Here is a 12814-nt window from a genome sequence, read left to right as displayed (position 1 = left end):
TCGGAACTATGGCACGAAACACCACAGAATTTATTTCACAGCTGTGACTCGAACTTGAAACTTCGCAACGTTCTTAGCCCATAGTGTAAGAAAGAGATACGAAAGAAAAGAAGAAGGGGGGCTGGTGGGGGGGCACGTTCTAGTGACATCCCGTTCGAAACGGGGCGGTGACAAATAGTCGCCTATATTTTGCTTGAACAAATCAGGGTTTTACTACATCTATCGCGTAAATCTCCGTGATCGTTTCTGTCTTCATTAAAGCTTCTATCGCTCCGTCCATCGATCTTCCTATTCATCTATCTCCATCGACATCTGCCCTGCTTTTTCTCCCACAATCACTACTCTAAACGTCTCTTCTTTACCTCTACCACTGATCACTGAATGCTCCTATGCGCCTTGAATCCCAGCCCTTCCTGAAGGTGGGCTTTTCTCGCAGGTCTCCCTGGGTTTCTATTTTGGCACTCCATTACGAAGTGCCGAGTCGTCCCAGGACGCTTGCTGAATCGTCTCCTGGCTTTTTCTTTTTTTCTTCAACATTTGTAGCACCGTATCAGGCATACAGCGGGGCAAAGTATCTGCAGTTGTTTCCTTAAAGGCGTCTACCTCACAGAATTCTACTGAAAAAAAAAGAATAAAAAACACTTTGCTAATTGCTCTGTCCCCTTTAACGCTTTCTGTCTATTTTCCTTTCTTTTTTTTCTTTTTTGAATGCGAGGTTTCTTTGCTTGGAACCAGTCTGTTTTGAGCACACGTCAGTGCTGGTTCGCTTTATCTACGCGTATTTGTCCTCAGCAGAATTCTCAGTTGCTTAATTCAGCGAAGAGTTTTATAACTGCGCGAACAAACGACCACAGATAGAGAGCACACAAGGACAGGTGTAGTCCTTGCGTGCTCTCTCTCTCTGTGGTCGTTTGTTCGTGCAGTTATAAAATTGTTTGCTAATATGCAGCAACTCGCCTAGCAGCAAGTTGTTCTAAGCTTAATTCAGCGCCTGTCTTACCTCGGATGACGATGATAAAGAAGAGGAGGAGAAGAAGGAGCATACTTATGATGATGTTTATTGGCAACGCCTTAAAAACGAGGCGCGGACAAACAGTCCCCTAACCTGCTTGATTTAATCAGGTTTTACTACACATACCCTTATCTAGATTTCTGGCTAGCGGACCTCGGTCTTAGCTTTTGTATTTAAAACCTCCATCACTATGTGTTACCACTGTCTACAGCTGCATTGACTCCGGTTCTATCAATCTCTTCTCCACCTTTTTTTTTATAGCGATTACGCCACCTGTTGAGTTGCAAGTGAAGTGAACATAAACCAACTCGCCTACTTGTCGCGTTGTTACTGCTGCAGATCGAGTGTGTAGCGCATCTTAGCAGTCAAGGATGACTATACTGACGCACATACACACACGTGTGCATAAACTTTCATTCGAAGAGGAGCGCTGGTCCTGTCCTCTTTGTACTTTGACTTCCTGCGCGCTGCGCGTAATCAGCTTCGCCCCCCCTTGGCTCTCCCGCCTCATGACTACGTCACCGTTCGTCTCGCAGGCGTGTCCTCGCCGCGGACGCTGTCCCTGTCCGGCCGGCCGCTGCCCAACCCCCGCCAGGTGTCCAACGCCCTGTGGGACCTGCGAGCGGCACCCGGGGCCACCTACTCGCAGCGACACACGCACCTGGTCATGGCGTTCGGACAGCTCGTCGACCACGACCTGGCACTGACGCCCGACGCCAGAGGAGGTACGCGCGCCCGTCGCACCCACCGCGCGTCCGGCGTCAGGCGCGCGTGGGAGCCCGCGGCCCCCGCGCCGTGGGCGCGATGCTCGAGCGTCGAACGTGCGTCTGCACTGGCAGACCGCTCCCATAGCGCTTACGGTCGACCAGGGCAGGTATTCCGTAAGAGTCCACCTAGTGGACGTGTCCATTACGTCTGCTGTCGAAGTTCTGAATGGCTGGGCTGGATTGCGCGTCCACTGCAGCGAGGAGCCACAGCCAATCAGCACGTCAGCAGCAGACGAAATGGATATGTCTTACTAGGTGGACTCTTACAGAATACCTGCCCTGGCCTACATTATCGCCGTGGCGAAAATAAAACAGGTGTTGTATACTCACGAACAACGTTGCAAAACAGAAATACCATGAAAGCTACGCGGAGGACAAGCGCACGCGTAACAGCGTGCTTGAGAATTCACCCACAGTTCTATAGGCCTTTGTTTAGTGGATAACTGCCAGGTAATTTCACCCTTAAGCAGGTTAGTAATAAGTAGCACCTACTGTTAAAGCAATCTTTGCCACGCTGAACGGCTGGTAGTGAACCGTCTAATATTGTAATTGAGAGTCCTAACATGGCGCCTAAGCAGAAAATTTTATTACAGTTTAGGCTGGGGAACAGACAACACAAATACCATATTACCTGCAACAACTGTATTAAATTAAGACAAAAAAATGAAAGAAAATACCGCTCCCTGGTAAATTTGAACTTTAATTTTTCGCTTTCGTTATTCCGCATCTTGGTCAATGCGAAGCTGTGGCAAGAAGACAGTTACACCGTTTCCGCATCTGCTCCGAATAACCGAAACATAAACAGCTGTCAAACTCTGCAGGACTGCTTGGTGCAGTAACACAACACGTGCAGAAGTTCCACCGCTGTAGCCTTCCTTTCGTAGTCACAGAAAGCTGTAACGACGGTTGCGCAGGCTATATGGCAGTGGTGAACCCCGAAAAAACTTCGCATCTCTGCAGACGGCTTTGCTGAGACACAATTGGGCTTTCTCGCACATTCAATGTGCAGAACGGTTTCCTTTTCATGTTTTCAGATGAAGGTAACACGCATCGTGCCCCATACACATTTATGCACAGTTTCCCATGTATCGGATATGTCAACAATAGCTTAAAAGTTATATATAGCTGCGGAGAAATAATACGTAACCTGCAGCCACGGATTCTGTATTAGGCTAAAGCTGTTTGCTCTTGTGTGTCCTAAGCAAACTAAAGCAGCAAGAAACCTGTCCACAGGCGCATATGCAAGGAGATTCACCCGCTCGAGCAGCCCACAAAATTTATCAACCTATAATAACCTGCTAGCACCATTAATTTTGCTCCCCAGTGAATCGTAATTTTATGAATGAATTTTTCCCCGAGAAGCGCAAAAAATTCACACACATTAGCTGGACACATATGCGTCACGCGTCTTATATTTGAACGCACCTAGAATTTAATAGTCATAGTCGACTACATGACCAAGTACAAATGTTTTTCATTGTTTTCCACTGGGCTGCCAAATACATGCGAATTTATGTTTTCTATGTGTACAAGTGCATCGGATGCCAAATCACTGGAGGGTGTGTGCTTAGAGCTTTCCGATGTACCCGCACACTTGCTCAGCATTGTGGTATGACCTCAGCTGGTGAGGTGCTGCTCATGTGCGTTGTGCAAGGCTGCGTGGTCTGGCAACGCCGGCTGGATAGTCAGTCCCCCCGAAGTCTGCTTTCCATAGTAATACATGCGGTGGCTCAGGAAATGTACGGACTCTTGTCAAATTCTAAAAATGACAAACCCGTCATTTCTTAGGATAAGCGTAAAGTCGTCTTGTATAGGTATAGGTGCCAAAATGAATTTTCAGCACGAACCCATAATAATTAAACCAGTTTGACTTATTCCGAAGCCCAATTTGTAGTTCAAAAAGTTTCGTTCTATGTTCTAATCTTTATCTGTGCAACAACCTTGCGTTGACGTCGATGCTAGGAGTTTGTGTCTACGCTCGTGTCAACATGTCCCTTTCTTCATCTGCGTCTGTAAGGCGCGCTGAATTATAAAAATGATCCCCTCATTTCTGTCGAGCCCGATAGAACTCTGCGTTTCTGCGAGAAGGATCACATTTTGGGGGGCAAATTTATGGCACCTGCCATGGTTGCTTAGTGGCTATGGTGTTAAAATGCTGAGCACGACGTCCAGGGATTGAATCCCGGCCACGGCGGCCGCATTTCGACGGGGGCGAAATGCGAAAACACCCGTGTACTTAGATTTAGGTGTTCGTTAAAGAACCCCAGGGTGTCCAAACTTCCGGAGTCCTCCACTGCGACGTGCCTCATAATCAGATCGAGGTTTTGGCACGTAAAACCCCATAATTTAATTTGTTTTTTGAATTTAGGGTTTGCAGAGCATTATTTATTTATTTATTTATTAATATACCATCACAGTAAGTATTTACCATCACAGTAGTATCCTCACAGTAAGTATACACTATAGGGGGGAGAGGCTACATAAAGGAGGTCAAAAATGAGAAAATACAGAAAGCGCGCAGTATAAGTAAGAAGAAGAAGAAGAAGAAGAAGAAGAAGAAACTTTAAAAAAGAATGGTCCGGCAGTTCTTGCTGTGGTGGCCTCAGGTGACGGCTCGAAGTCCTTGGACTCGAGCGGCATCTTCGGCTTGCCGGACGGCCCAGAGCTGGTCTGCCAGCTCTGTACTTCTGATAGCCGCCTCCCAGCGGCGGCGACGCCTACGGAGAAGGTGCCCGGCGGCCCCCGCATCCGGGGCGGCGTCGAGAAAAAGCGAGCTCGAGCCTTCTCCTACATTGGCAGCGGCCGCGATTATGGACGCGTCGCCAACGAGCTGGTTTGATTACCGTTGTTGCCGGCACACGCCCAGAGCATGTGTCGCAGCGTTGCTCTCTGTCCGCATGTTTTACACGCGTCTGTTGAATATAAACGCGGATAGCAGTGGTGTGAGATAGCGAGGCTAGGGTAGGTGTGTGTCCGGAGCAAGCGTAAAATTACGGCCTCGTTCCTGTTCAATTTATTGTGCGGTGGCGGGAATGTGCGTCTTTCGAGTCTGTAGTGTTGGGTGAGGTCTCTGAACGTGGTTAGGCGATCGCCCCACGCCCAGTGTATTTCTTGTTGCTGTGTTTCTGTTGTAGTGTCCCGATCCGGCAGATCCGATGCAATAAAAAATTATTATTAAAGACAAAATGATACATCCACTGAAACATAGCTAAGTGCTACAAAGAAAACCTATACGGGTTCCTCGAATGAAAAGCTTCGCAGTTGAAGAAAAATTCGTCCTGGTCCAGGACTCGAACCCCAGACCACCGCCTTTCCGGGGCAGCCGCTCTACCATCTCAGCTAACCAGGAGCCTAGCAGATGGCAGGCGAAGTCCAATTTATCAACAACAACTAAGAAGCAAAGGCAAGCATTTGACGCAATGGAAAACCGGAAAACCCGCAAGGTGGAAGAAGAAATTTATAAAGCATTCAAGGCTAAATATATGCCCTCGCATGTTAAAGTGGGACACTTCAGACATGCAGTGCGGCCTTTCATTGCAAAACCTCTTCAGTGCCGCAAATGCATGAAACTGGGACACATGAGCAGCGTCTGCGAAAATCAGGCAGCATGCCCGCGCTGCGGAAGCCCCACGCTGCAGATAAATGTGGCGCGACTGTAATGAAGTGCTCAAACTGCGGAGGATCACATGAAGCTTCATGGGAGAAATGCCCACATATTAAGAAAGAAATGGCCATCTTGAAAGAGATGGCGAGAGGTCATTCATCTCATCGCGAAGCCGCCGATAAAATCAGGAAGCGACGTTCACGTCGCCGGCGCTCCTCAAGGAAGGCTCCTCAAGGAAGGCGCGTGCCACTTCCTACAACACCACCTCCTCCTCCACCGCCCAGGCCAGACAATGTGGAAAGGACCGCGAAGAGCAAGTGCACTGAGAAGACCACATCTGCCGAGTCGTGGCTGGCTCTACCGCAACGACAACGTTCACCAACAAAATCACAGCAAACTTTCACTGGACAACCCCCGACGTCTACTGTCGGCAATTTGTGCGACCAAGACAGGCAGGTGGCTGATATGCTGCAATCGCTAATTAATACAACGCGCATTATACTGAACAAGCTGCAAACACCAGCAGCTCGAAGCGCTCTGCAAATACTGGATGCACTAAATCCAGTGCTTGCTAGCATCGTTTAAGCATCATGGCTCGACCAATAGTCCCCTTCCGCACTGAGCTTAAAAGTGCGTCGATCTTTCAGTGGAATGCCAGGGTTCTAAGAACCCGTATATCAGACTTTCCCCAATTAATTTTTACAAATCGCTTCCCCATACAGGTCATTTGCGAACCAAATACTTCAACTCCACTCAGACTGTCCGGTTATGAATCTTTCGTCTCGTCCACATGCGGTGCGAGCAAGAAAGTGATCATCTACATGCGCACGGACTTAACATATGTCGCTAACGCGGTAGAGCCTCATGACGACAAGCAATATGTCTGCCTAAATGTCCAAAAGAAGAATGTGTCATTTACACTAATTGGAGCCTACATATCTTCAGCGGATCGCTTTGACGGAGAACGGCTTAAGAAAATATTACTAATGAACAATGGCCCCTGGGTTATCACAGGTGACTTCAGCGCGTTTTACCAGCTATGAGGAAGCACTAAAATTGACTACAAAGGCAGGAGTCTTGCCTCCTGTGCTGCCGACCATGATTTGTGCTGTGTGAATGGTGAATGACGACAGCCCTACATTTCTGCGAGGCACGACCTGTAGTAGCTGCTTGGACTTAACTTTGGTGTCATGGCGCTTTGCCTCGAGCGTCCAATGGTTTACGGACATAGAAACACATGGAAGCGACCATATTCCAACATATATAAAAATTAGAGGAGTTGAGCAACGCTCCTCTACGGTCTTGCGTACAGTTGTTTGGTCAAAGTTTAAGAAGGATATGGATGACACATGCCGGGAAGGCCTTTCACACACTATCGAAGAAGCAACCGCAGAGGCATTGAAAACATCCATCTGCTCGCTTACAAGGTCAGCAAAGCGAACAGACTTGGAGATGGAACTGGTGAGGCTGCGTGCGGCACGCCGACAGGAGGAGAGGAGGTGTCGGCGCACGAATTCCGTCTTGGATCTGAGGGCTTCACGACGCATACAAAAGAAAGTCCAGCGTCGCATGGATAAATTGGAAGATAAGCGATGGAGAACATTCTGTCAGTCGCTTGATCCCCGAAAATCGCTCTCGCACATATGGAGAACGGTTAGGGGTCTTCGCTCATCTCCGCATCAAAGGAAGTCTTCGCTGCTCTGGCCCTCTACAAACTCCGCTCGGAACTTCAACTGGCTGAAGAGTTCTGTGCACGGGTTGCTGGGTCCGTGGCCATCATTCCTGACGCAGCATTGAATGACATCCCTGAGGCACGTGTACCAGAAATGAACGTGCTATTTTCACTCGAAGAGCTCGATGCTGCGTTGGCGACCTGCAGGCGTTCTTCGTCACCAGGACCAGGTAGCATCACCTATGCTGCCCTATGCCACCTTGGACATGACACAGGTGATGAGCTGCTCAACTACTACAATGAATCTTGGCAGAACGGCGTCGTTCCTAAACAATGGAAATCGAGCCGCTTGATCCCCATTCTGAAACCTGGAAAGTCTCCGCTTGAGCTCTCATCATATTGTCCAATTGCGCTTTCGAGCTGCGTCGGTAAAGTGATGGAAAGAATGATTCTTGCTCACTTGGAATGGTACCTAGAACGATTCAATATCTATCTGGACGCCATGTCAGGCTTTCGTCGAGGTCGCACGTCCATCGACAACGTCATTCACATCGTAACATGGGTCCAAAATCAAAAAAAGCCTCAAGCGCCTATCTGCGACACTTTTTCTAGATATAAGAGTAGCATACGACAACGTCGCCCATGAGACCATACTGAACTCACTTGAGGCTGTTGGAGTTGGTGGCCGGATATATAAATGGATTCGGGACTATCTGACTGAGAGGCGTTTTTTCTTACAGACCAAAGACGGCCCAACTTCAGACCATTACATCTGCTATGGTGTGCCGCAGGGTGAAGTGTTGAGCCCTATTTAGTTCAACTTCGACCTGGTAAGACTAGCTGATTACCTACCGCAGACAGTTCATGTCTCAATATACGCCGACAACATTTGCATCTGGGCCTCTGCGGTGACTCGCCCTCAGCTGAGAGCCAGGCTTCAGCGGACGGCAACCATGACGGCGTCTTAGCTCCGAGAACGAGGCCTCCGTGTGTCTACTGAAAAGTGCGCATTACTTGGTTTTATGCACAAACAAATGTCATTGTATCCTGTTTCCATCAATGGTCAAGCTGTATCCTATGTTAAGACGCACCGCTTTCTGGGCGTCATCATTGACCACAACCTCTCGTGGAGCACCCACTGCGTCTATCTGAAGAAGAAGTTAGTCGCCATTGCTCAGGTCTTCAAATTTCTCTGCGCGAAAAACTGTGGTACACCAGTCCATTCTGTACAGGGTTTTGTTTCTCGTACTCCTACGTTACAGCCTACCAGTGTTGTCAAATGCATGCAAGACGAACTTTCGCGCCTTGGAGAGCATACAACGTCAAGCCCTACGCAAGTGTTTAGCGCTGCCTCGGTGCACCTCAACAGCAGCAACAATCGCCATCGTGGGAGATCATATAATCCAAACACATGTAGCTGTCGACTCTCAGAGCGCACATTCGCCATCTGTCAAGGATCCCCGACCATCATTTGGCCTTCCTACCAGCCGAGAGACCTGAAGCGACCTTTTCACGAGTGATTAGCGCTGATCAAGAGTGCATACCGGCATCTTTTACACCGGCGGCGAAGCCTTCCTCTCCCCTGTGGTGCCTGCGACAGCCTCAAGCGAATTTTGCTATTCCTGGAATTATAAAAAAGTCCGATTATCCAGCGCCGGCTCTGAAGCAACTTACGCTCCTATTACTGCACCCGACGTATCATGACCACATTCATATATATACCGATGGTTCGACCTCACCTACTAGCTCAGCTGCCGCATTCGTCGTTCCAGCCAAGAACGTTACAGTTAAATTCAAATTGTCGCACATGACTACATCTACATCGGGAGAACTTGCAGCTCTCCATGCCGCTATGATGTATCACCGAAGAGCCAACAGAGAAATGGGTCGTATGTTGTGACTCTAAGGCAGCCCTTCACAGCATCAAGTCTGAATTACGTCACAGAACTTACGAGCAGGTGATGTCTGACATCAGGTAAGTACACCGCCATGCTCTGGAAAGAGGACACCACATTATATTTCAATGGATCCCTGCTCACTGTGGCATCGTCGGCAACAACTTAGCTGGCAAGGCTGCCCGGTGTACCCACGCAGATACCAAGACGCGTCCAACACCTTTGGCGAAGTCGGACGCTGCCAGAGAACTTCGCCTACACGCACGCAAGAAGTCACAAGATCTCTGGATTTCAACTGCCTTCAATTGCAGATTACGTAAACTGGACCCCACGCTACGGCTACAACTGCCATATAGCCTTTCCCGCGGCGAAACAACCTTATTGTGTCGCTTGTGGCTGGGAATGGCATTCACGAACGCGTACTCCTACCGTATGTGAATGGCCGAGAGCCCGATGTGCGACTCCTGTGGGTGCGAGGAGACCATCGAGCACCTATTGTGTACCTGCCCTCGCTACGATGTCCAACGCCTCTCTCTGCGGGCAACTTTACGCCGACTATACTCGAGACCGTTCACCGAGTCAAAGATACTCGGACCGTGGCCACACCCGTCACTGGCTCAAAAAGCTATTCGTGCACTAGCGCAGTACTTGAAGTGCACAGGCTTAAGAGACCATATATAGTGTCCTTGTGTATGGTGCCCCTCCCACACGTACTCAGTGCTTACTCTCTCCCTTTCTTCCTCTTTCTATTCCCCTTTCCCCCACCCCCAGTGTAGGGTAGCAAACCGGATGCTGTTCTGGTTGAACTCCCTGCCTTTCCTATCCTTGCTTTTTCTCTCTCTCTCTCTTATAGAGGAAAAATGAGACATTCACCCAAACGTAGCTAAGTGCTACAAAGGACTGCTAGCCGCCTGGTTAGCGCAGATGGTAGAGCGGCTGCCCCGGAAAGGCGGTGGTCCCGGGTTCGAGTGCCGGACCAGAACGAATTTTGCTTCAATTTAGAAGCTTTTTTCTCGAAGAACCCGCATGGTTTTCCTTTGTAGCACTTATCTACGTTTGTGTGGATGTTTCATTTTTCCTTTATTAATATCTTCCTTTTGAGAAAATTGGCAATCATTTGGTGAAGGCTGTTCTGTCGTCATAGGCGACAAATAGCGACCATGAAGTGTGTCTCGAATACGACGAAAGAACGTTTAAATCTTGGAATCGACGTCAACATAGCAACCCACTACGTAATTTGGCATTTCCAACTGTGTGTTTATGCAAAAAAAAGCAGTTTATTCCTTATCAAACACAAGTAGAGAGTCAGTTTGTCGATGCACATGGAGATGATGCTTCTGGCATCTAACAATTCCATGGTATATAAATGGTATGGTAAGTATCGTGGTATATTAACCTGAAATCGTTCTTTCACGTTCGCAACACAGTAATAAGAGCACACTTGGAAAGCAATTACGTCACTGAGCTGGTCTTCGTATTCAAGAGGATATACCGGCTTTTATGTAGTTATATGCCTATACATAAAACAATTTAAGGTTGTAATTATTTTACATTTGAAATGCTTATTGCCAATAGTTCCAACACCATAAGAAATCTATAAATAACTAAAACCACAGTATGTAAAAGATATCACGTTGGGTCAGATAGAAGACGAGTGAGAGTCATTCCAGTTAATCATAGGTAATCGCATCGTTCCAGGGAGATTAGTGTAAGGATCGACAGGTGCGAAAGTTGTCCAGTTTCACTGTAAGGAATTTTAGAATCTCTCGAAGCCAATGGCATACGTTGGCATTACATAGTTGCACTATATATACGGGGTGTCCCAGCTACCATACATCGCGTTTTCAAAAAGACGGGCCATTCTACGCAAAGATAACCAAACGCAAACTGTTCGCAGTCGAATAGACCTTGTTGTTGATGCCATTCAATTTAATAATAATTGCAATCAGCTCATTTTTAATTACTGCTCTGAATGACTTGCTGTAAAAGAATTGTTTGTAGAAAACTGACATAAGACTGGCATGTTTTAAGCCAGGCACTTATTGCACGTTTATTTCTTCCACCTTATAATGAAAGCCCGCGGAAAAAGGAAAAATACCCCCCATGACTAACCGTCCGTAAGCATCAAAAATCACCGTTGAAGAAGAAAACCGATGCGCTTCCTCGCATATTTTGAGAGCGCATATCTGGAACCTGGTATCAGGTACAGAATTTTTTATAGGTGGATATTCTTTCCGAGCTCACCGGATACAATTCATAATTACAGTACTTGCGGCAAAGTGTTTAGTTAAGAAATCTGCGGACCCTACGTATACCGGTTAATCGGTGGTAAGAGAAGCTTTTCCCAATGTTTACTGATACTTATTTACTTCTCCTCTTTCTTCCCCTAGGGTTCGGCTTACTTATTCTTGCAGCGACCCAGTGGTACATACGTATTCTAGGAGATTGATGGAGAGAGAGGGATAATATTTAATGGCAGAAAGGCGGAGAGGTGGCCTCAGTAAAGTGCCTCTAGCCTGCTACTTAACGCTGAGGAAGGAGTTTGAAGAAGTAACAAATATATAGGATATGAAAAGGAAGGGAGGGCGGAGGGGTTGTATTGAATATCATGATGATGAGGGCTCCGCAGCATACTGCTTCTGTGCAACGCGTAGGTGTACACTTCACAGCACAGCACAGTCACCTTCGCGGGCAGAAGTCGAAATTACTGCAGTGTAGCCAGGAGACTGTCCGTTCCTTTCATGATTTTTGCCGATGTTAACGCCACTGGCGCATTTAAACCAAACATTAGCAGCTGCAGGGCGTCGATTATTTGTCGCAGCATTGCTTTGAGAGATTGCGGGAGAATTTTCGCGTAACCAGTAGCATCGGCCCACTTGCATATACTGAGCAACCCAAGTTGTTGCTTTTTTCCGGCACATTACCCAGTGGCACTTAACCAGTGGCCCAAGTTGCATAACAGGCAAGACAGCAGGATACAAGCAACAAGAAATCACAAAAAAGCGAAGAAGCAAATAAAGTTTCGCTTCACAAAAGCTCCCTACATGCGCGGCTTGAAACATCAGAAGAAACAGCGTGCGCTTCTTCTTCGTACTCCTTGTAAGGAAAATCACGCCTTTAAATTCCGGCGAACGGTCACCTACCCACTCGCCATACCCGCTCGTGTAATTACGTTCCAGATGCAAAGCTCGTCCGCGCCTCCCAGAGGCTAAGGGCTCGCCGTTGGTTACGCAAACGAAACCGGCCCGAGGCAGGCTTTCGGTGCTTGCTCAACGTCGTTTGTGCCCGATTCCGAGGCGGGGGCTGGCGCAATTACTTTTCAGGCGCCACGCGTCGCCCAGCCCCACGCTGTCGTGCGTGAGACGTTCAGCGGGCTCGAAGAAGTGCCGCAATCCTTGCGGTGCCGTCGCCGACCACCATCACGGTCCGCGCGCGCATTTCGCGAACGCCGCACGCGTCCGGAATCCATCGCTTCCCGTCGAAGTGGAATGCGGCCCGTTGTTCGCGACGTGCGACTCTTACGTGATGTACACGGGATACGATAACGGACCGTACGATGGACACGAGGCGCGGCTGTACGTGAAGAGCGTGTACAACGAAGAACGCGCAGTTTATTGTGCGCAGGCCACTCTGAAAGGCCAACCAATTTTCAGCCTGTCAGAAGAAGCGCATGGACCGTTGTTTGTTGGATAATAATTTAAGTGTGTGAAAAAAAAGTAAGAGAAAGAGCAGGTGTCGCTGTTGCTCGATTTTACGAAGAACTGAAAGGAAGCTATTTAATGGAATTCACATAGATGGCACAATATTTTCGTGTATAGGCACTTGCAAGAAATCTTGAGAGTGCTTCAGATGTATGCCAAGAAA

At 48.1% G+C, this 12814-nt stretch overlaps 1 protein-coding gene across 1 annotated transcript in view; it reads left to right on the top strand.

Annotated features, from left to right (window-relative positions):
* The window catches only part of LOC135913798 (salivary peroxidase/catechol oxidase-like), a 223110-nt gene that overhangs the window by 158608 nt on the left and 51688 nt on the right, over positions 1 to 12814 (top strand). The window contains exon 4 of the mRNA XM_065446489.1: positions 1549 to 1737. Coding sequence (XP_065302561.1) covers positions 1549 to 1737 — 189 coding nt within the window. The remainder of the gene's footprint in view (positions 1 to 1548; positions 1738 to 12814) is intronic.

The sequence above is a fragment of the Dermacentor albipictus genome, chromosome 6 (genome assembly GCF_038994185.2).
Source record: "Dermacentor albipictus isolate Rhodes 1998 colony chromosome 6, USDA_Dalb.pri_finalv2, whole genome shotgun sequence".
NCBI lineage: Eukaryota > Metazoa > Arthropoda > Arachnida > Ixodida > Ixodidae > Dermacentor > Dermacentor albipictus.
The sequence above is the reverse complement of the archived record's forward strand: the minus strand, read 5'-3'. Positions and strand labels throughout refer to the sequence as shown.